The sequence below is a fragment of the Aphanomyces astaci genome (assembly GCF_000520075.1).
Source record: "Aphanomyces astaci strain APO3 unplaced genomic scaffold supercont1.151, whole genome shotgun sequence".
Classification (NCBI taxonomy): domain Eukaryota; phylum Oomycota; class Saprolegniomycetes; order Saprolegniales; family Verrucalvaceae; genus Aphanomyces; species Aphanomyces astaci.
Window position 1 is genome coordinate 35,927 of NW_009798414.1, and position 18,312 is coordinate 54,238.

The following is an 18,312-nucleotide window of genomic DNA, read 5'->3' on the forward strand; positions in this document are numbered from 1 at the left end:
ACTTCTTTGGCTTTGTATTTCGCGAACGGTCGTAATATCTTAGTTTTGTATGTTTGGAATATTAATTTACAAAATAATATACCTGGGTGTCGTGACGCGTTTTAATTTATAAATGAACTCAATTCTACATTAAATTTGTAGGCATTATAATAAGATATAAGTTGCAATTTGTATTGGACAACATAAAAATGAACATAATTTTGAACTTCAAGGTGATCCTTTGGCTGAATATAATCATATCCAATGAAAACCCCTCATTACAGAATGAAGCCATTGGATTGGATATAATGACAAGCGTTCGCGATATTGATGGATTACCTTACTAGTACTCCGGAGTACTTGGTTAACTACTACTACAGTACCACAGTGTACGTACTAGTACGTCGTTACTACAGTAAGTTACTATTAGTATTAATATTAATAGTATTCTTCTTCCTTGTTAGTGTAAGTTACTTATTACTACTACTACTATTATTAATAATATTAATACGTACTACTACTACTACGTAGTACTACTGTACTACTACGACTACTACTACTACTACTACTACTACTACTACGTACTACTACTAGGTAGTAATAGGACTGAAAAAGTCACAGCATAAACCTCTCCAAGCTTCGGCTTTATCCTTTTCGAATTCGATAAGTCCTAAACGTAGCCTATTTCCACGTGTTGAAGTAAGTCCTGTTGTGGCATGGGTCACTTGCGCTGGTGGTGCCCGACCAGCTCCTTGAGCGCGTCTTCCCGCTTGACCTTCATGCGCTTGTTCCAGCCTTCTTCGTTGCCCGGCGTGAGCAGCCGCGCCTGCAGCTCCTCCTCCGAGATGCTCTCAGCCATGTTAATCAGTGAGCCTAGCACCGTCCGGATGTAGTTGGGGGTATCTTTATCCGGACGTTCGTGCTTGAACTGCCACAGTCCGACGTCGGCATTGAACGCAAACTCGAGGATCGCGTGCCCCGAAGGCGACCTCTGCAGCAGCCCCAGGACCTTCGGTCCGTCCTTCGGGTCCACCACCACCACCTGGTCCAGCTCGATCGACTTGTTCTGGGGTCCAGAGCAACTGTACCGTACACTGCCATCTCGTAACTCGGCCAAAAAGTCGATTGTGATCAGGTCGCTCCACTTCCACTTGAGGTACTCTACATCGATAAGGTATGGATATGGTCACTATATATTGAGTGTACAGAAGTACTTGTACACCTAGGTAGGTACTCAATCGTCAATCATGAGTATACATAAGTACTCAATCACGAGAAAACAAAAGTACCCAATCGCATCGTATTCAGAAGTACTCAATCGTCCATATTGAGAAAACAGAAATACTCAATCGTGAATATTGAGTATACAGAAGTACTCAATCGTCCATATTGAGTACAGTACATTGACTGATATGTACAGAAGTAAACTCTTCCACTCGAGGTACTGTGCTATGATCAATAAGGAGACCGACTCCCTCGCTTTAAGGACCATCATATCTCGTACCTTGGTGGGAAAAGCTGACATATGGCGACTGGCCTGGGCAAAACACGACGCCGTCGGTGAAATGCTCGCGCTTGTCGTCCGAGTAGACGCGGACGCGAGTCTTGGCCGTGTTGGCGAGCTTCATGGACTTGATATTTTCAAAGAGATGGCGGATCTCCTTGACGGGCGTCCACCGTTTGCGAAGGAGGGGCAGTACCGCGTCTGTGTGGAATGCGTGGCTCCGGATTCCCTGGAGATACGGACCTCTAGTCATACATTGCATCAGAGAACGGTATTAATGGTATTGTCGATTTGATCCACAAATTTGGGGTGCAATCGAATAATCGCGCCGACCAAACCGATCCACAATCGATGATCTGATTGGTTGTTGAATTTCATTGAGAAGGTTTTGATTGGCTAATAATTTTGAGCTCATCTGAAGTGTAACCAATCAAATCGATTTAAATTCCAACGAGAGCACAACACAATGAAATGTCACTCGAAAGCACAATATGTATTCGTACTCTTCGGAAAGAAAGTGAAATAATACGTTGAGCCGGTCCCGGAAGGTCTTTTTCACGCACGAGTCGGCGTGCGACGGGCCCACTGCCACAATATCAAATGCCATAAAGATGAATCGCTGCTGTTTCTGATGCAAAACGTATTCCCCGTCCAAAACGGTGCCGTCAGGAACGAGCCACGACAGCGCGTCCAACCCTACTCAATGTGTCATGAGCATCAAAATATATTATTGTGCTTTCGAGTGACATTTCATTGTGTTGTGGTTTCTCGTTGGAATTTAAATCGATTTGATTGGCTACTTCAGATGAGCTCAACATTATTAGCCAATCAAAACCTTCTCAATGAAATTCAACAACCAATCAGATCATCGATTGTGGATCGGTTTGGTCAGTGCGATTATTCGATTGCACCCCAAATTTGTATATCAAATCGACAATACTTGATTGCATATTGTTGCTGTTTATAGTCGAAACTGGAGATTGAAAAAGCAAGGAGCCAAGCTGATATATTTTAAAAAATCGAAATAAGGATGTGTGGTTCACTGGAGCGACATGAAGAATGAATGAATCGACACCAACCAAATGATAAATGTACACAAGACAGACTACACGGCAGAAGAATTGAGCCAATCAGATTGCAGGAAATGATATTGTACACATCTAAATAGTGCGTTTGAACTTCAATTAGTAATGTGATTCCAAGCCCCACAGGACACCCCTTTATATATACAAAATAAACTCAGTGCAAAGAATCGATAGAGATAGGATTTGGCGAATCAGCAAAAAAGCTCAAATTCGAAATATCATTTCAACCAGACACTCGTTTGGATCACAAGCATGATGATATATATATATATATATCACTTGTATGGCACAGTATGACATATCATGTCTTGATGACGTGATCACCCATATACGACATATCACATTTCGAGCACACTTTAAGATTTAAATAATATTATTTATTCTATAAATTATAAAAGTTTGATCATAAAACATAATAAATAATAAATAATAACAATATTTTTATTGTTAAAATAATATTTAAAATTAAATTATAGTATCTTGATATATTTGTCACATTTCGAGGACGTGATCACGCGTGTATATGACATATCCATGACGTGATCACAGTATATCATAACGTGAGTACCTGGAGCCGTAAACGGCAAGTTGGACCGGTCGACCAGCACCACCTTGTTGTTGGCCGCGACCAAAAAGTACCGGACGCCGTCGGTCTTTTCTGAGCAAAAGTAGTCTCGATCCTATAAAAATATAAATAAAAAAGTTGCTGGGATTGTTGCAGTGCAATTCAAAGTACCCGGACGGTTGGAATGTGCCAGCGAGCAAACCCCACGGGCATCGTGCCTGGAAACTTCTGCGGGTTGTCAAAATGGCGCTGATATGCATGGCGCAATGTATTGTCAGGGTCCACCACGTCCCACGACTGCTTGTACGCTTGCGATGCTTGAACCATAAAGTGTCTAATAAATGTCGATAAATCAAATTGTGCTATTCAGTCAAATTTGCCTATTTTGGGGGATTGATGCCAAGTAATCAAGCAAAGGAGTTTGATTGGCTACAAAGAATAAAGGTTGCAATATTATTGGCTAAAACGATGGATTGAAGTATTGCAGTCACAAAGATACCTCTTTAACTTTGTTTTTTATATGAAATTTCGAAGGTCCCGAGGAAATTTTGAGTAGTAGACCACACAATATTAACAGTCAAAAAGCCAACTAACCCAAAACCTAAACATGAAATAGCCCGATTCCAAGGGAGTTACTAGTTACGTGGGTCGTGGCAAACCCGTCACATGTTGCCAAATCTAGTCAAAATATTGAAATATTATTTTGCATCACACCACAGGTAAATATTATACCACGACTGATATACATCATTTTTGATAGTATCAAGTCAATTCTTTGAATTTGGAGTGGACTGCTGCTCATCAATGGAATGAGCAGCACCAAATGTGGCCGACACTCGACCGACCAATCAAAAACCACAACACATTCCAGTGACCAATCAAACGTCTCAGCCACAAAATACCGAAGTCGTGTGTGTGTGTGCCTTCAAATAGTGTGAAACCATATTCACACTATACACAAGACAAAGCCAAACTCGACCAAACTCATTTTGGCCGACACAACACGTCCAAAGGAAACAGGACATTTCAAGGGTGTGAAGTACTGGTTGTTATATAGTACCTGGACATAGTGGACCACAGCACCCCGGCACTCCCAATCGCTCCTTTCCAGCTCTGATCTTCGGGGAGGTTGAGCCAGTCCTTGACCATCGTCGGCTGCAGTTCCAGCTCCACTTCGTACGACATGACCACATCAGCTTCGTGGACTTCTGTCATATCCAGCCGCACATCTCTGCCTACTGCCGACACGCGCTTTTTCCCTACAACGCCCTCAGGGCCTGCCACGTCATAGACGCAAATTTCTACCTCGTCGGTGTTCGGGCGCCGGCAGCGACTCTAACGACACGGGCGTAGATGCAAACTCGAGGGAGATCGCTACGCGGCAGTCGTAGTCGCAGTGCGGAAGGAATAGATCGATCGTGCCTAGCCGCTGCTTGACCTGCTGGTACGGCGCCAGTGTCTGACCGGTGTTCAAGTCCACTTCCTCCACCACCCGCTTGCTCCCTGGGAACGTCGACACGTTCTGGTGCTCGTCGTGCTTGGCATATGCGTCCGACATGGTCAGCTTCATGGCTTTGCGGTGGAACCCATGGTAGTCCTCCTTCTTCACGCCGGGTACGAACTTGGCGCCATGGGACTTCATGTCCTGTTCGTGGAGAATGACACACGCGTCGCCGGGAGTGGACGCACTAAAGCGCTGACCGGTGGCGGACGATGTGATCTTGCCAAGTCGAAGCTCCACTTCCACCGTCGCCCCAAACCCTTGGCTCTCGATCGCATCGTGCATGTCCAGCAGGAACGCGGCGATGGCGCTGTCCGGAGCTTGCGACGTGTGTGTCGGCAGCTTGGGGCCGCGGGACTGGGGCCCCTGGTTCTCACCGAGCATGGCAGACACGGCGAGGTCAGACTTGCGCGCCTCGTCCATGGACTTGGTCTTCTTGCCCACCGCATTGAGCGTGCTGCCTAGGATGTTCGCGCTCCGCTTCGACATGTTCAAAGCAAGACTGGTGTGTGGTGCGGAATGGTGCCATGCCATTGGATAGAATGTGGCCAATCAAGTCTATCTATAAAAGGTGACGTACATATGGCGTCTTTGGTTAGTGATAAATCGTACCACAGAATATATGAGTAAAACGTCCAAATCACAATACGTGATGCATATATGGTCGGTATTTGGTAATACTGCATGAATTTATCAATACAATACCCAAGTGATAATAAAATCGTTGGGTATGTTGCATAGAACTGCAAGGAGCTCAATTTGGCACCAATAAAGTTGCCAGACGCGCAATAAGGATGCTTCATCGAAGTGCGCGCGGGTTGAGGACAGGCTCCGCCGTGGCGTGGACGAGAGGCATGTCGTCCGTGCAGGTCAACAACGACGTAAGAAGCCTTGGCGCCATTGAGAGGGCCGTCTCTGAAGCCACGGCCGTGCTCAGGAAGCAATTGCATGATGCCGAGGTGGAGAACGCCCAACTGCGGCTGGCGTTGACGAAGGCAACACGGATGCTTCCTTCCGAGCAACCTCCACCGAGCTTGGCACAGGGAAAGCCACTCGTGATCCCTGCCATCCATGTCCCGTCGCCGCCGTTGCATGATGTGAAGAAGCAACAGCCTCCCCTTGTCCACGCAGCGCCTACTACGACTGCGGACGACGTGGAGAAGGCCGCGCCGACCGAAGCCAAGATGAAGAGCGACTTGTACGGAGGGTCCACACCCGTGCAGTTCTACTTTCGCCTCATTGAATGCACGAGAAAGTACATGTTGTCGCCCAAGCTCCGCAAGGTACCTACCTACGTCGCCGCCTTCTTGGTCTCATTCTGCTTCCATTAGACTCTCGCGACCATGCCGTTGCTCCAAATGTCGTGGACTGCGAAGGAAGCGCCCGCCATCCTCACGGCGCTCATTCTCATGGACCGCCACCACGACGCCAAGACATTCGCGTCGCGATATGCTTCGGACGCGGCCCTCCAGCACCGCTTCATGGCGCAAGCGTCCCGCCTTCGATGCCCCGACGTTGCCATCTCTATTCTGGCGAACGTTGCTGAGCATCACTCGAACGAAGCCATCGACGCCTATTTATACACGGGAGCCATTTCCGCCTGCAGCAACGGCCCGGTGGAGTTTGTCCCAACTGCGTTCGACCTGTTTGAAGATATGGCCCATTCTGCCCACGTTGATCCCACGCCCTTGACCTATTCGGCCGTACTCACCGCGTGTTCCCGCCTCGACAAGTGGGATTATGTACGTTTGTCCCAATACTTTCTGTTGAACTCGAACGATAGTATTTCTCGCTGCAACTATTCTCCATTTTTTCATACTTTTTATATTATTGTTTCATCCTATGTTCACATTTTGAGTTCTATTTCAACCATATCAATTATATACTATCAAGTTATAGATCTTTGATTGTCATGTCCCAATAGGAATATATATATATATATATATATATTACTACCACGATGTGGAGACTTACTCTTTATATATTTCAACCCCCAGATCTATACAGACATGGACCACCATATGTACTGTTTGGCCCAATGATAGATATACTATCTCAATTTGTTCAAATGTTTTCAATTATTTTAAACCAACTATTATTATTCTATGCCTTCCCCATCTTTCATGGCAACGTTATGATCATACTATTGTCGATTTAATACAAATTTGGGGAGGGGGTGCAATCGAATACTCGCGCCGACCAAACCGATCCACAATCGATCTGATTGGTTGAATTTCATTGAGAAGGTTTTGATTGGCTAATCATTTTGAGCTCATCGGAGGTAGCCAATCAAATCGATTTAAATTCCAACGAGAAACCACGCCACAACATTGAAATTTCACTCGAAAGCACAATATAATTGAATTCTATTTCACACAAATCCCGTCGCATTATGTCGTCCATCATGTCCTCAATGGTATCAAATATATAACTTCATGACCCGAATACGAGTATATATATATATTTCTGCCGAGATATACCCTGTATTATCCCTCTATATTCATCCATTGACATATATATAAAAATATATAGGCCACACGTGTCCTCCGTACAATTGAAACGTTGCCAGATCGCGCTGACGTGATGGCGAGTGTGATCCAGTCTGTGGGTCTGGCCAACCACCACGAGTTTGCATTTCGCTTCTTCAAGTTCGCCCTGGACGCCAAGCTGCCGCTTCCCGAGCGCGCCATCCGCGTCGCCCTCTCGTCATGCGCCAAAGTGTCCAACCGAGACAGCGCCGTGCACCGCCTCGACGCGTTCCTGCACTCGCTCCCCACAGACGAATCATATTCGCCCAAGCTGTACAACGCCCTCATCTCGGCCTACGCTAACCTCGAGCCTGCCACCAGCTTCCAAGTGTACGCTGCGATGCATAAGCGGGGCCTCGACCCAGACATCTTCACGTACAACAGTGTATTGCTGGCATGTGTTCGGGCGCGGGACATCCCGCGGGGCCTGGCGCTGTTCCGCGCCATGCCGGTGGCGTTCGACTTGGTCACCATCTGCACCATGCTGCAGCTGTGTCGCCAGGTATCGCCCCACACGAATGACATGGCTCAGTTGGCCACGGAACTGTACTACGACGGGCTCAATGCATTCGGGCCGTCTAACACGTTGTATGAAGAGTACTTGGAAACACTTGTGGAGCATGGCAACATGGACGCCGCGGTGCAATTGTACGCCAAGAACCGCCGCCTCCCTGGGTTTACGCGCACGTCCAAGCTGCTCAACTTGCTCCTCCGGGCAACCAAGCATGACGTGGCAGCTGCTCAGCGCATCTTTAACGAGTTTGCGAACCGGAATAACGTGGTATCGTCGGTGAGCTGGAACCACCTCTTGGCGGCGTACGTGGCAGCTCAAGACCTCGGAGTTGCAGAGCAAGTTCTGGCCAAGATGGAGCAACTCCAGGTCACGACCGTGTATAGCTACCAGGTGCTCATGGCCGCATACTTTGACTCGAACGAGTTTGCCCACTGCGGTCGTATCTTTGACCAGTTTCAAGGGTTGCGGTTCCAGCGTCTGCACTCTAAGCCACACAAAGTGCCGCAGACAGGTCTACTCATCCTAGCTTCAAAGTCTCGCTACGCTCTGAAAGACTTTGACGGCGTCGTGGCTATGGCGCCGGCATTTAACGCACCCAGATTGAGCCAGCTCACGGACGGGTGCAAGAAGGAGCTGGTGCGACTGGCGATTCTCGCCAGTGAACAACTAGATGACTGGCAGACATGTGTCCAGCTGTATGGGGAGATGGCCCGCGCCGGCGTGTCGGACGTCCGGAGTTACGAAGCCACGGTGAGAGCGGTCGCGAAAGCCGGCGAGTTCGAAGCGGCCCTCGACGTCAACGGAGGCGACTGGTATCGCAATGATCGCCACGACAAACACTCCAACGGTTGGTTTAGCTCCCAAGATGACTAATAACGTAGTGTAGATACTATAAGCTACTATTTTAATAGTAATCCTACTGGTGTGTTAATAGTTGTGATTACGATTGCAACTACTTGGATACTGTAGAAGGGATTAGAAAACTAGGAGAAAGTTACAGCAATACTATTATTAATAACGTTACTGGTATTTATCATACTGTAGGCAATTCTTCGAATAATTAGATTTTGTCCAATTAAATGAAGGTAAAATTCGGGTCGAATGTGACAACCGTCAATTCCTAACATTTGTACTTATCTTGACGAATTATTTGTCCGAAATATTGAGGATAGTTTTACTGATACATTAGTATCAAAAGGAATCTGAGCTGACTGAAATGGACGACGATGTGTGACAGGACCGGCGGCACAATAATAATTTCCAGCACGCCGAAGACAAAGCTTTTAATAGTACGTACTGTAATGATGCTGACTTAAGTATTGACATAGCAACATTCTACGACTTTTATCCAGGATATGGTCATAAGTTCGAATGTAAGGAAGGCGAATAATGTGCGGAGTACATTGTGGAGAACGAAATTGACGTTGAAGTTGCACACACTTCGACGTTGCAGTTGCGCTGCCGCAATCCAGCCAATCCACGACGAGAATGTCGGGAAAATAGCCAATCATCACCTTCTCCTGGATCATTTCAGCCAATCGGATGGCGTATTGCCTGTCGAGGCACACTTCAACATGACTGAGACGCAAAAAAAGGGCGACACACACCAACTTCATTCTCACAACTTCCGTTATTGATTGCCCCACGAGATGAGTTACATGACGAGCGCGTCGATGCCGCGGCCGACGCCCTTGGCCGTGCTACCCACGCTTCGAGTGAGCATTCCCATCATGAAGGCGAACGACGGCACGTCTCTCTTTGCGCTCAAGACCAAGCAGCAAGGAGCGACTGTACCTGCCTGTCCTCCGCCGCGTTCGAATCCTCACATCGACTCGCTGTACTCCATGCTACCTCCATCGCAACACCAGCGATACCTTCTCAAGAAAAGCGGAGCATCCCGCGCCAAGGACAAGGACACTCGAAGCAAGGCCCGTCCAGGGTTCCGCAAGGGCAAGTGGACCGACGAAGAATCCAAGTTTGCCGAGCAGATGGCGCACTACTTCAAAGAAGGACTGCTTCCGCTGGAGAAAGGAACGATGCTGCGCATGTACCTCGCGGAAAAGCTCAACTGCGAGCCCATGCGCATCACCAAGAAGTTTACGGGCGACGAGTGCATCGGCAAGCAGATCTTCCGTCCGATGCCATGGTCCCCAGCCGTCGAACAGCGCATCCAAGACGCTATAACCGATCTCGAAAGGCTGGAGAAGGCATACCTGGCGCGGATCGAAGAGATGCCCATGCACTGCATGAGCACCAAGATCGTTCGCATTCATGACGACAAACCTACGAAACGCAGCGCCAAGAAAGCGATCCAGCCGTCCAGTCCTGCCGACGACGCAGTCCTCCATGACCATCATCACACGCACGACGCGGCGAGCTTGTTGCTCGGGTTCTTCCATCAAACCCAAGTCAAGGACCAGTCCCCGAGCTTCAGCGACGACAGCCCGTCCTCGATGGTGTTGTCTCCCATTGAAGAAGACAAGGCGGTGTACAGGTCCAAGCGCAAGTTCTCCATCTCGCATTGCGTCGCCGAGTATGAAATGTACATGCAGCGCCGCCCTCGGATAGACTCGTTCAGTTTGGTCTCGTCCAACTAGCAACCATATTTACAGTCATAGGTTCGTCTAATACTTCCTCTGTTCCAGGTTAGTGGTGCGGTGCCATTTGCAAGTTACAGTGACCCCAAAAATCGATATCATAACCAATTTTAAAACAGTTTATTGTGTTAGAAAGAGAATAAAATAAAAGAGGGAGTCCACATTTGGATGGACGTACCAAAACGAAGTTTTGGTGGTCAAAATCCGCCATTCATTTATATTTTCAAAAAACAAAAAAATATGGCCACAGCCTTGCCACGCCGTGTCCGTCGGGAACACGATGTGGAGGCAAAGCTTGCCATCGTACGCCACCTCCAGAGCCATGTTGTGCGAGGGGACCTTAGCCATGGAGCCAAAAGCCTAGCCGCAGCTTGATTTGGGTTTTTTTGCCGCAATTCAGTCCCTCCAAAACAAGATGGCATGTCGATCAATCGATGACACCGTGAAGGCCTCTCTGAGCGCTTTTCAGGAGTTGAGTCCTGAGACTCTTGACGACATTTTCCATACTTTGCAAGGTGTTATGCGCCTAGTAATGGAGCACAATGGAGGTAATCGATTTAAGCTGCCACATGTAGGTAAAAAGCGCCAGCGCCGTGCAGGAGAACTAGTTAGAAATTTGCCTTGCCCCATGGCACTCTACTATGAGGCGTACTAGTACACTACTATTGAATCACTACTTTAACTTGTATTCTTTTCTACCAATAATATCTTTATCATTCTTGACATGTGAGGTAGCCAATCATTGTCATATGACACCAGTAATCAATCTGAAACAAGCTGAAATCCGAAATGGCACCACTAACCTGGAACAGAGGAAGTATGAAGGAAATCCTCGATCCTAGTATTTCAGTCTGACGAACGATGCCTGTGATTGGCTTCTTTCTCGATGACACCGACGACACGATAAGTTGGAGCATTGCGGTGGAACCAATCATGTTCTACTCCTCAAGACCTGTGAAATATTATATATATCTTAGGGGTAATCTTTGTAATTATTCCTACATTTGAGCCAATCCTTTTTTAACATTCATTCTTTTCATCCAATCAAACTGCTTTGCTCAATTTCTTGGCGTCACCAAAATATTGGGCGAAAAGCACCTATTTGGATCAAAAATTTCGAAATATCGAAGATAACGTAAAAAACCAATTTAAGATAACTTAACCAATTTAGGATAACTTTGTATTGCCCAATCACACCTCGTTATTTGTTCGAGTCAAAACCTCTGTCATATAATGCTGACCATTCCGTCACGTGAATGAAATGCAAAAACGGCGTAGAAGCCATTGGTATTGTGTGTTCTACTCAAAATTTCCATGGGCGGTTCTTAAATCGCCCCGATCCGAATGTCCGCGAAATGACCCCAATGACAAAAAGTGGGATTTCTCTCACAAAAGAATCGTCACTAATCACCCTATTATGACGCAGTTTCCTGAGCTGAGTCAACGATCCAATCTTGCAGCATTAACACTTGAGCGCGTAGGCCTCGTAAGCGAGTTTCTTCGTATCCCCAGCACACATGCACACCTATGTACAGTACGCACAAACATCGCAACTACACCAACTGGACGCCCGCGCTACCGCAACATGCAACTACACCTCGTCGTACTGCCCATTGTGGAAAACTGAGTTGGATGTCCATTTTCTGCCCAAATCTTCGAAATTCTAACCAATGAAATCATCGCGGCTATTTGTTGGCGATTTTCACAATGACTCACAATTGGCAAGTTTAACCAGAAAGCACAATAATAGTCATTCAAGATTGGGTTCGAAGTTCCCTAGTCGACATGGGCCACAATTGGGTTGGATCTGAGGTGAGTGTTAAACTCGGTGGACATTCATGGACATTCATCCACAACAGAAATTTAACTCTATAAAACAATACCCTTGTATAAATTATATGCAATCTGTTGTAACCGCTTACCCTAAACACAGAATTTCAATGCTCAAACACATACATACTGTAAGATAAAAAAGGTTATCCTAAATTGGTTATCAAAATGTGAGCACAAATGCTTAGAAAGTAACAAATTTACCTGTGAAGTTCATCGCCTAAACTGATGATTCGATTATAAACTGAAAGAGGCGCGTCTTGTCTATTGGAATCACTATTCAAAACTCAAATATCGTAACGGACTCAAAAGTTATGTCCATTCTACTCCGACGGCTCCAAAAAAGTTTTCTTAAATTGGTTTTTTACGTTATTATAACAAGTGAAAACTGACATTTATTCGGTAGAGTGAAAGGCCGACACAGACACAAACTGCGTCTCTAGCCCTGCAAATCGGCCGTTGATCCGCCTGCGCTTGGCCGCCACTTGCTGCCGCGACTCAAACACGACCTTGGGCGCCGCCATGTTGGTGCGATTCCGCTTCTTCTCCTTCCACCGCCCCACGCGGTCTTCACGCGTCAGTTCCTTCACGGCAATCGGCGGACCGCACACAAAGTTGCCCACCAGCGGCAGCCGGTAGCTCGTGTACGCGGGCAGCTGACCCAACTGGGGGATGCGACTGTCAATCTTGACGCCCGTTGCAGCCAGTGGAACGCGGCAGTCATGCACAGGCGCGGTCGTTGTCGTCTTCTCCACCTCGGCGTCAAACAGACGCGACAGCTCGTCCACCACCGTCGAGTCTTCCGCATCCTTGGCGTCTTGAACCAACGCGTCAAACATGCTGGAAACGTCGTCCACGACGTCGGCGTCGGCCTTCGTCGCAGCGTCTTTCAGCGAGTCGAACAGCTCGGCGATCTCATCCACAAGACCGGCGGCGTCGTCCTCGGTTTCGGCGTCCAAGACCAAGTCTTCGTTGCCTTCGAGCATGTCGAACATGTCGGTGATCTCGTCCACAACCATGGCATCGTCCTCGTCCACTTCGATCGCCGCTTCTTCACAATTCTTAAACCATTCACTCATCAATTCATCCACCGCGCACGCGTCGTTGGTCGTTTGTTCCTGCTCGATCATAGAGAACAAATCGCTCAAGTCGTCCACGTTGGCGGTGTCTTCTTCCTCTTCCCCATTCCATGTCTTCGATTTCGAGGCATATAGAGCGTACTGGGGCGCCTCGTCCAGCCCAGTACTCAAATAACTTAGTGCATCGTCGAGTTGCCTGACCAACGATGATGGTAGTCCTTGGAGGCTTCGACGAGCGGCACAGCTCGGAAAAAATTCGGTTCCGCACGGGGATTCATCTTCAGGATAGCAACTGGGGTCATCATTGTCTTGAAATTGGGCAAAGTTAACCTGGCAGGAGCTGGAAATCGGTTACGCTGGAGGCGACGAAACGGGGAAGGCGGCTACTATGCAGGACTGGGACAACGTCGCGTGAATCCTGCGCCGCGAATGAATGGAAGGTAGAAGAGGGGGATTGAGCGGGTGGGTAAGGATGCTCTTCTCTGGAACCAGGCAAATTCAAAAGTGAGACCACATTGAATGGCCAGAGATCAACATTCTGCAACACTGGCTTGATTGTACTTGGTGTTTGTATTAAAGTCGCGACCATCACTTGTTCAACATTCTAAGCCAATCAAAGCGGTTTCTGTATTTAGTCGTTTTGAACCGAAACTTAACAACTAACGTTACAGTATGCTAACGTTAATGCTGGGCCTGGTGCTGATGTACAAAGATGAACCAGCTTACGTGGTAAGGTGGCGCGCCATTTTCTTGATGACCGGTCAGGCTGAGCACCCAATGTCCAACTAACAGGTCAAATCAGTTACGTTGTACTGATACAAGTACGTACGACCGTACTTTATATGTACATTCCATTGAAACCATAAAAGTACAAGTGTACATGAGACGTACATATACGTACAACTCGTTCTTTGCACTTCAACTTACGAGACCTCGTTTGAAGTCCCATGGATAAAACGTCTTTTGGATATGTGCCTCAAGGTTGCACAAACACTATCATGTGCTTCTCATACCACCATGACTTCCTTATGTACTACGTAGTACATTATTAATGCTTATTGTTAATTTGGATGCCAACTTCCCTATATTGTTGTAGTATTTGACGAGCATTCTATAAGATTCGCTCGTGTTTGTATTAAACCTAAAGCGTTAAAGTACCAATCCTGTGGTCCAGCAATTGGACCCATTAATTGACAGTGAGCCGATTCACACATACTATTATAGTGTATCAAGGTATTATTACTGATTTAAATAAATAGTTGGTGGCTTTTTTATTACAACATGTGTTTCCTCACAGTCGAAATCCATCGTTCCTTGGCAGATCTCATGACAACTGCCGCCGACTCGGCCTTGCCGGCATGGAGAATGCCGTCGAGCCAGGACTTCCTGAAGATGAACATCATATATGAGTCCTTTGACCAAGATGCGTCGAATGTGGACGACGTCAGCTCCCTTTTCTCTGCTTTGGAGCAACCCCATCATCATGCGGCGCAAGACTCGTCGCAACAACAATCTCGGAAGCGATCTCGTTCGTCCAAGTCCAGTCGCGACGATGATGCCGACAGCCGCCACGTGGACGATATATCGGCCATGTTCAGCAAGTTGGAAGCTGAACGAAACGATTCCACCGAGAACAACAACACTGGTCCCCATATCAAGCGGACACGAATGAGTTCCAAAAGCGACCGCGGGGAATTGCCTGCTGCCACCGCCATCGACGACGTACAAGAAAACGAGTGTGTAGACTTCATTGGGTTTAACATGTATTACACCGTTGCTTCCGATGGAGACACATCTCCATTGGATCAACCCCCCACCCATCCTCATATTGCCTTGTTCGCATGGAATCAAAACGCTGCTTTACTGTGCTCGTTCTTCCGCGGCGCGCCATCTCGCCCTCGCGGCTTCCATTTGCGCGTCCAAGTCGTCCTCGTCCTCCTCTTCGTCATCGACGTCGCTCTCGTCGTCATACTCGTCGTCATCCAGGTGACTGCTCGTTGCGGCATATTTGGCCTTGGCCGCGGCGAGGAGCATGTCGAGGTCGACACTGCCGGCAAAGCTCCCATTCGTGCACACCGGCGGCATGCTTCCTTGATGGGAGCTGCTTCCATGCTGGTCAAAGACAGACTTGGCCACCTTCACATCCACATCTACCGCCGCCATGCCGCGCGTCGACGGCAGCTCTCGATGCAGTCGCTCCATCGCTTGATTCAGCCGCTGGTCCACATCCATGTCGATCCCCATCTTCCGATCCCCATCCCCATTCTCATCCCCGTCTCCATGGACAAACGACGCGTGGTTATCTCGGCGGTACTCTTCCAGCATTTGGTTGAGCTTGACCTTTGAATCCGTGACGACCATAGACTGATGATGATGTATATCCGTGGACGTCGGGAGGATGGAGCGCTCCAATGTCGATAGAAACGTGCTCATGTGCCGGGAGCTAACGTCATACCCTTCGTCCTGCAGCTGCTCCCGAACGTACCCCAGCAGCATGTGCGTGTACGCGTCCATGGCGGCCGCGTGGTCGCGCCGCGCCAATGTATCGGGCGGGACGCTTAGCGCCGTGCCGCATACAGAATTGCACGCCGACTGGCACAAGTCATGATGATAAGGATGCGAAGGAAGTCTAGAAGGAAACGATGACGGCGGCAGGGCGGCGGCGGCGGTGGTATAATGGTGATGGTGGATGTCTGGGAATCGGGATGATGGGGCACGACCTGACGACGAAGATACCAGCTTGATGATGGTAGGTGACGACTTATGCAATGGAATCCCTCCTGAAGACACAAGATAGACATGCGGCGTCGTGGTGGACGAGGGGACTCTATATCAACATTTCGGGGTTTCGGGGTTTAGGGGTTTCGGGGTTTCGGGGTTTAGGGTTTACCTGGAAGTAGGAGCGGACGACGAGGATGGTAGTGGGGGATGGATAGCGTCGTGACGTTCTACCTTTGTGAGAATGGAGCTGTTGTCATGGAGGAGCGACGGAAGCAGGGCCAGGAGGGACACGACGGTGCCAGAGGAGGACCAGAGGAGGTGGTGGAGTGCACACGAAGAGTAGACGGTGGTGCGGATGGGACTGACGGCGTTGAGCGCACCCCACGACAGCACGAGAAAGGACAGACCCAGGTACAGCACCCCCGCCGCGTCCATGAGCAAAGGACGGGCCTCGACCTGGATGATGATCCGGACGAGTACGGATGGCATGACCAACACGAAGATGAGGATGCCGACGACGAGTTGCGAGTAGAAGTACGCGAGTCGATGCATGCCGTGGGGAATCCAGCAAAAGGACATGGCGGCGTCCAGCCCGAAGTCGTTCTTCGACAACGCGACCGACACGAACAGACTTGGCACGACCAGCACCACCACGTACGACGACAGGAGCTCGGACAAGTGCTCCTGCGACATCTTACGGACGAGTACCTACACATCCATGGAGAAAACACATGAGGACGACACGCGAAGCACATGGCTTGTTTCGTCAGCTTTACCATGTGCAAAGCAGCAGCGTGGAACACCCATTGCCACAGCATGCACGTCGCAGTCGCGTGGAAGAGCAGGCCTTTCACGCGGCAGTAAGACGACGGATCGCCACCGCTTGAATCATTGCCCCACGAGTTCAGAAGCATCGCAAGCGATGTGACACTCGCAAACGCGCTACAGAGTACATAGTATGGACCTTGCCTCGGACAACTTCATCCAGTATCCCTTACCATGTGAGCGTCATGATTGAAGAGGTCGTCGGAATGGAGCTTTGGCGGTACTTCCACATGCGGAAGAAGGTTGCTGCAATGCCGAGGACCAAGGACACGGAGCTAAGCACCTTTGTCGGCGTCTGCATGTCTGCCGCGCATTGCCTCAGTGCGTCGTCGTGGGTCCGCATGACATGAAATAGATTGTACATGCTCTCTAACAGTCCGGATAAATATCCGGTTGTTCGATCGTGCGTTTTAATCGTTTAACGTCTCGTTCAAGTGGTTTTAACGTGCATAACCTTTATAAAACGTGCCCATGGACGCAGGATTTGTCACAGCGGTTCGTTAACCCAACCGTTTAACGTCTCGTTAAATGGGTTTAACGTACATTGACCTATAAAACAGATACGAGGAGGACATTTCACTGGGAACAAACAATTCCTCCCATGAACTTGACCGCGCTCGACCTTCGCTCGTTCGTCCCAGCCGCAGACTTCGGCAAATCCAAGGCGTTCTACACGGCCCTGGGCTTTGATTGCACGTGGTCGTCGGACAACCTTGCGGTGTTCCGGTACGGTCCCTCCCTTTCCTTCTACCTCCAGGCGTTCAACGAGCAGGCGTTCATCGACAACTACATGATGTTCTTGAGCGTGGAGAACGTCGCGGACTGGTTCGTCGTCACGAAGACCGTCACGGACAAGTTCCAGACACGGCTGGGGGAAGTACGCGACCAGCCATGGGGCCAGCGAGACTTCACGTTTCAAGACCCGTGCGGCGTGTGCTGGCGAGTTGCTCAGACGATGGAGGGGAGTTAAACGCATTTAACGTGTTAGACGATGCAATATGGTGCTCAGATGATTTTGATACAATTAAGTTGATATGGCTTCTTCCGAAAACGCGTTTTTTTGAAAACCAAGAGGTACCAACATGTTGATTCTTTGGGCAACCCCATCATTGGGCGTGGGAATTTTCCTTACTTTACGTTTTGGTCTTGGTAACACTATATTTAGAAACATATGATTCGACATTTTCAACGTCGAAACAGCCAAATCGTATTGGCCGTAGAATTATACTATTAATAAGTTACTACTAGTAGTACGTCTTAGTATGGGCAGGGTTCCGTGACACTTTTAGGGACCCTTCCATGAAGGGATTCCTTTATAGTATCCCAAATTGCTACTCCGGAGTATTATACAGTCCTGACAAAAACTATAGACGCACTCAAGTTTTTGAATTTTTTGAAATAATATTCAGTTTTGAATCATCGTACTTTGGGATTATACTTTGAATTGGTATCGAATTGTGATACTAGTCTAAAACTTTGAAATCCATTTTACTTTTTTGTAAAATTGAGAAAAACCAGTTTTCAGTGTGATAAAAACTATAGACGCACTGCGATTACATCCAAATAAAGCCAAGTTTCTAGCCA

The 18,312-nt window shown here is 48.2% G+C and overlaps 7 protein-coding genes across 8 annotated transcripts; 4 read left to right on the forward strand and 3 right to left on the reverse strand.

Moving 5' to 3' along the window:
* Positions 1–594: 594 nt before the first annotated feature.
* Positions 595–5,130, reverse strand: H257_18277 (hypothetical protein). Its single transcript, XM_009847306.1, has 7 exons — positions 4,439–5,130; positions 4,194–4,392; positions 3,305–3,467; positions 3,137–3,248; positions 1,987–2,179; positions 1,484–1,728; positions 595–1,140 (listed from the first exon to the last, which is right to left on the reverse strand). Exons 1-7 carry the CDS (start codon positions 5,121–5,123, stop codon positions 701–703), a joined length of 2,037 nt encoding a protein of 678 aa, XP_009845608.1. The 5' UTR covers positions 5,124–5,130; the 3' UTR covers positions 595–700.
* A 229-nt stretch (positions 5,131–5,359) lies between these two features.
* Positions 5,360–8,604, forward strand: H257_18278. Of its 2 annotated transcripts, XM_009847308.1 has the most exons (3): positions 5,360–5,917; positions 5,966–6,376; positions 7,167–8,604. In XM_009847308.1, exons 1-3 carry the CDS (start codon positions 5,429–5,431, stop codon positions 8,547–8,549), a joined length of 2,283 nt encoding a protein of 760 aa, XP_009845610.1. In that variant the 5' UTR covers positions 5,360–5,428; the 3' UTR covers positions 8,550–8,604. The 2 variants fall into 2 exon arrangements, with proteins under 2 accessions (XP_009845610.1, XP_009845609.1); XM_009847307.1 differs by having other exon boundaries at positions 5,360–6,376.
* A 690-nt stretch (positions 8,605–9,294) lies between these two features.
* H257_18279 (hypothetical protein) lies at positions 9,295–10,452 on the forward strand. The gene has a single exon (XM_009847309.1). It carries the CDS (start codon positions 9,326–9,328, stop codon positions 10,271–10,273), a length of 948 nt encoding a protein of 315 aa, XP_009845611.1. The 5' UTR covers positions 9,295–9,325; the 3' UTR covers positions 10,274–10,452.
* Positions 10,453–12,466: 2,014 nt separating this feature from the next.
* On the reverse strand, positions 12,467–13,677 carry H257_18280 (hypothetical protein). Its single transcript, XM_009847310.1, has one exon. It carries the CDS (start codon positions 13,231–13,233, stop codon positions 12,499–12,501), a length of 735 nt encoding a protein of 244 aa, XP_009845612.1. The 5' UTR covers positions 13,234–13,677; the 3' UTR covers positions 12,467–12,498.
* Positions 13,678–14,476: 799 nt separating this feature from the next.
* H257_18281 (hypothetical protein) lies at positions 14,477–17,071 on the reverse strand (the record flags this gene model as incomplete). Its single annotated transcript, XM_009847311.1, has 4 exons — positions 14,477–16,009; positions 16,073–16,611; positions 16,680–16,845; positions 16,902–17,071. 4 exons carry the CDS (start codon positions 17,069–17,071, stop codon positions 15,043–15,045), a joined length of 1,842 nt encoding a protein of 613 aa, XP_009845613.1. The 3' UTR covers positions 14,477–15,042.
* H257_18282 (hypothetical protein) lies at positions 14,509–14,926 on the forward strand (the record flags this gene model as incomplete). The annotated part of the gene is made up of 2 exons (XM_009847312.1): positions 14,509–14,827; positions 14,865–14,926. 2 exons carry the CDS (start codon positions 14,509–14,511, stop codon positions 14,924–14,926), a joined length of 381 nt encoding a protein of 126 aa, XP_009845614.1.
* Positions 17,072–17,250: 179 nt separating the features above from the next.
* H257_18283 (hypothetical protein) lies at positions 17,251–17,777 on the forward strand. Its single transcript, XM_009847313.1, has one exon. It carries the CDS (start codon positions 17,330–17,332, stop codon positions 17,696–17,698), a length of 369 nt encoding a protein of 122 aa, XP_009845615.1. The 5' UTR covers positions 17,251–17,329; the 3' UTR covers positions 17,699–17,777.
* Positions 17,778–18,312: the final 535 nt, after the last annotated feature.

Excerpts from the sequence above, each read along its gene's own strand:
- H257_18277 (XM_009847306.1), bottom strand. The coding sequence starts at position 5,123 with ATGTCGAAGCGGAGCGCGAACATCCTAGGCAGCACGCTCAATGCGGTG. Across the intron at positions 4,393-4,438 it reads GGCGCCCGAACACCGACGAG|GGAAAAAGCGCGTGTCGGCA; the intron begins GTAGAAATTTGC and ends AGGGCGTTGTAG. Across the intron at positions 2,180-3,136 it reads CTTGCCGTTTACGGCTCCAG|GGTTGGACGCGCTGTCGTGG; the intron begins GTACTCACGTTA and ends CACATTGAGTAG.
- H257_18278 (XM_009847308.1), top strand. The coding sequence starts at position 5,429 with ATGCTTCATCGAAGTGCGCGCGGGTTGAGGACAGGCTCCGCCGTGGCG. Across the intron at positions 5,918-5,965 it reads TGTCGCCCAAGCTCCGCAAG|ACTCTCGCGACCATGCCGTT; the intron begins GTACCTACCTAC and ends TGCTTCCATTAG. Across the intron at positions 6,377-7,166 it reads GCCTCGACAAGTGGGATTAT|GCCACACGTGTCCTCCGTAC; the intron begins GTACGTTTGTCC and ends AAAAATATATAG.
- H257_18279 (XM_009847309.1), top strand. The coding sequence starts at position 9,326 with ATGAGTTACATGACGAGCGCGTCGATGCCGCGGCCGACGCCCTTGGCC.
- H257_18280 (XM_009847310.1), bottom strand. The coding sequence starts at position 13,233 with ATGATCGAGCAGGAACAAACGACCAACGACGCGTGCGCGGTGGATGAA.
- H257_18283 (XM_009847313.1), top strand. The coding sequence starts at position 17,330 with ATGAACTTGACCGCGCTCGACCTTCGCTCGTTCGTCCCAGCCGCAGAC.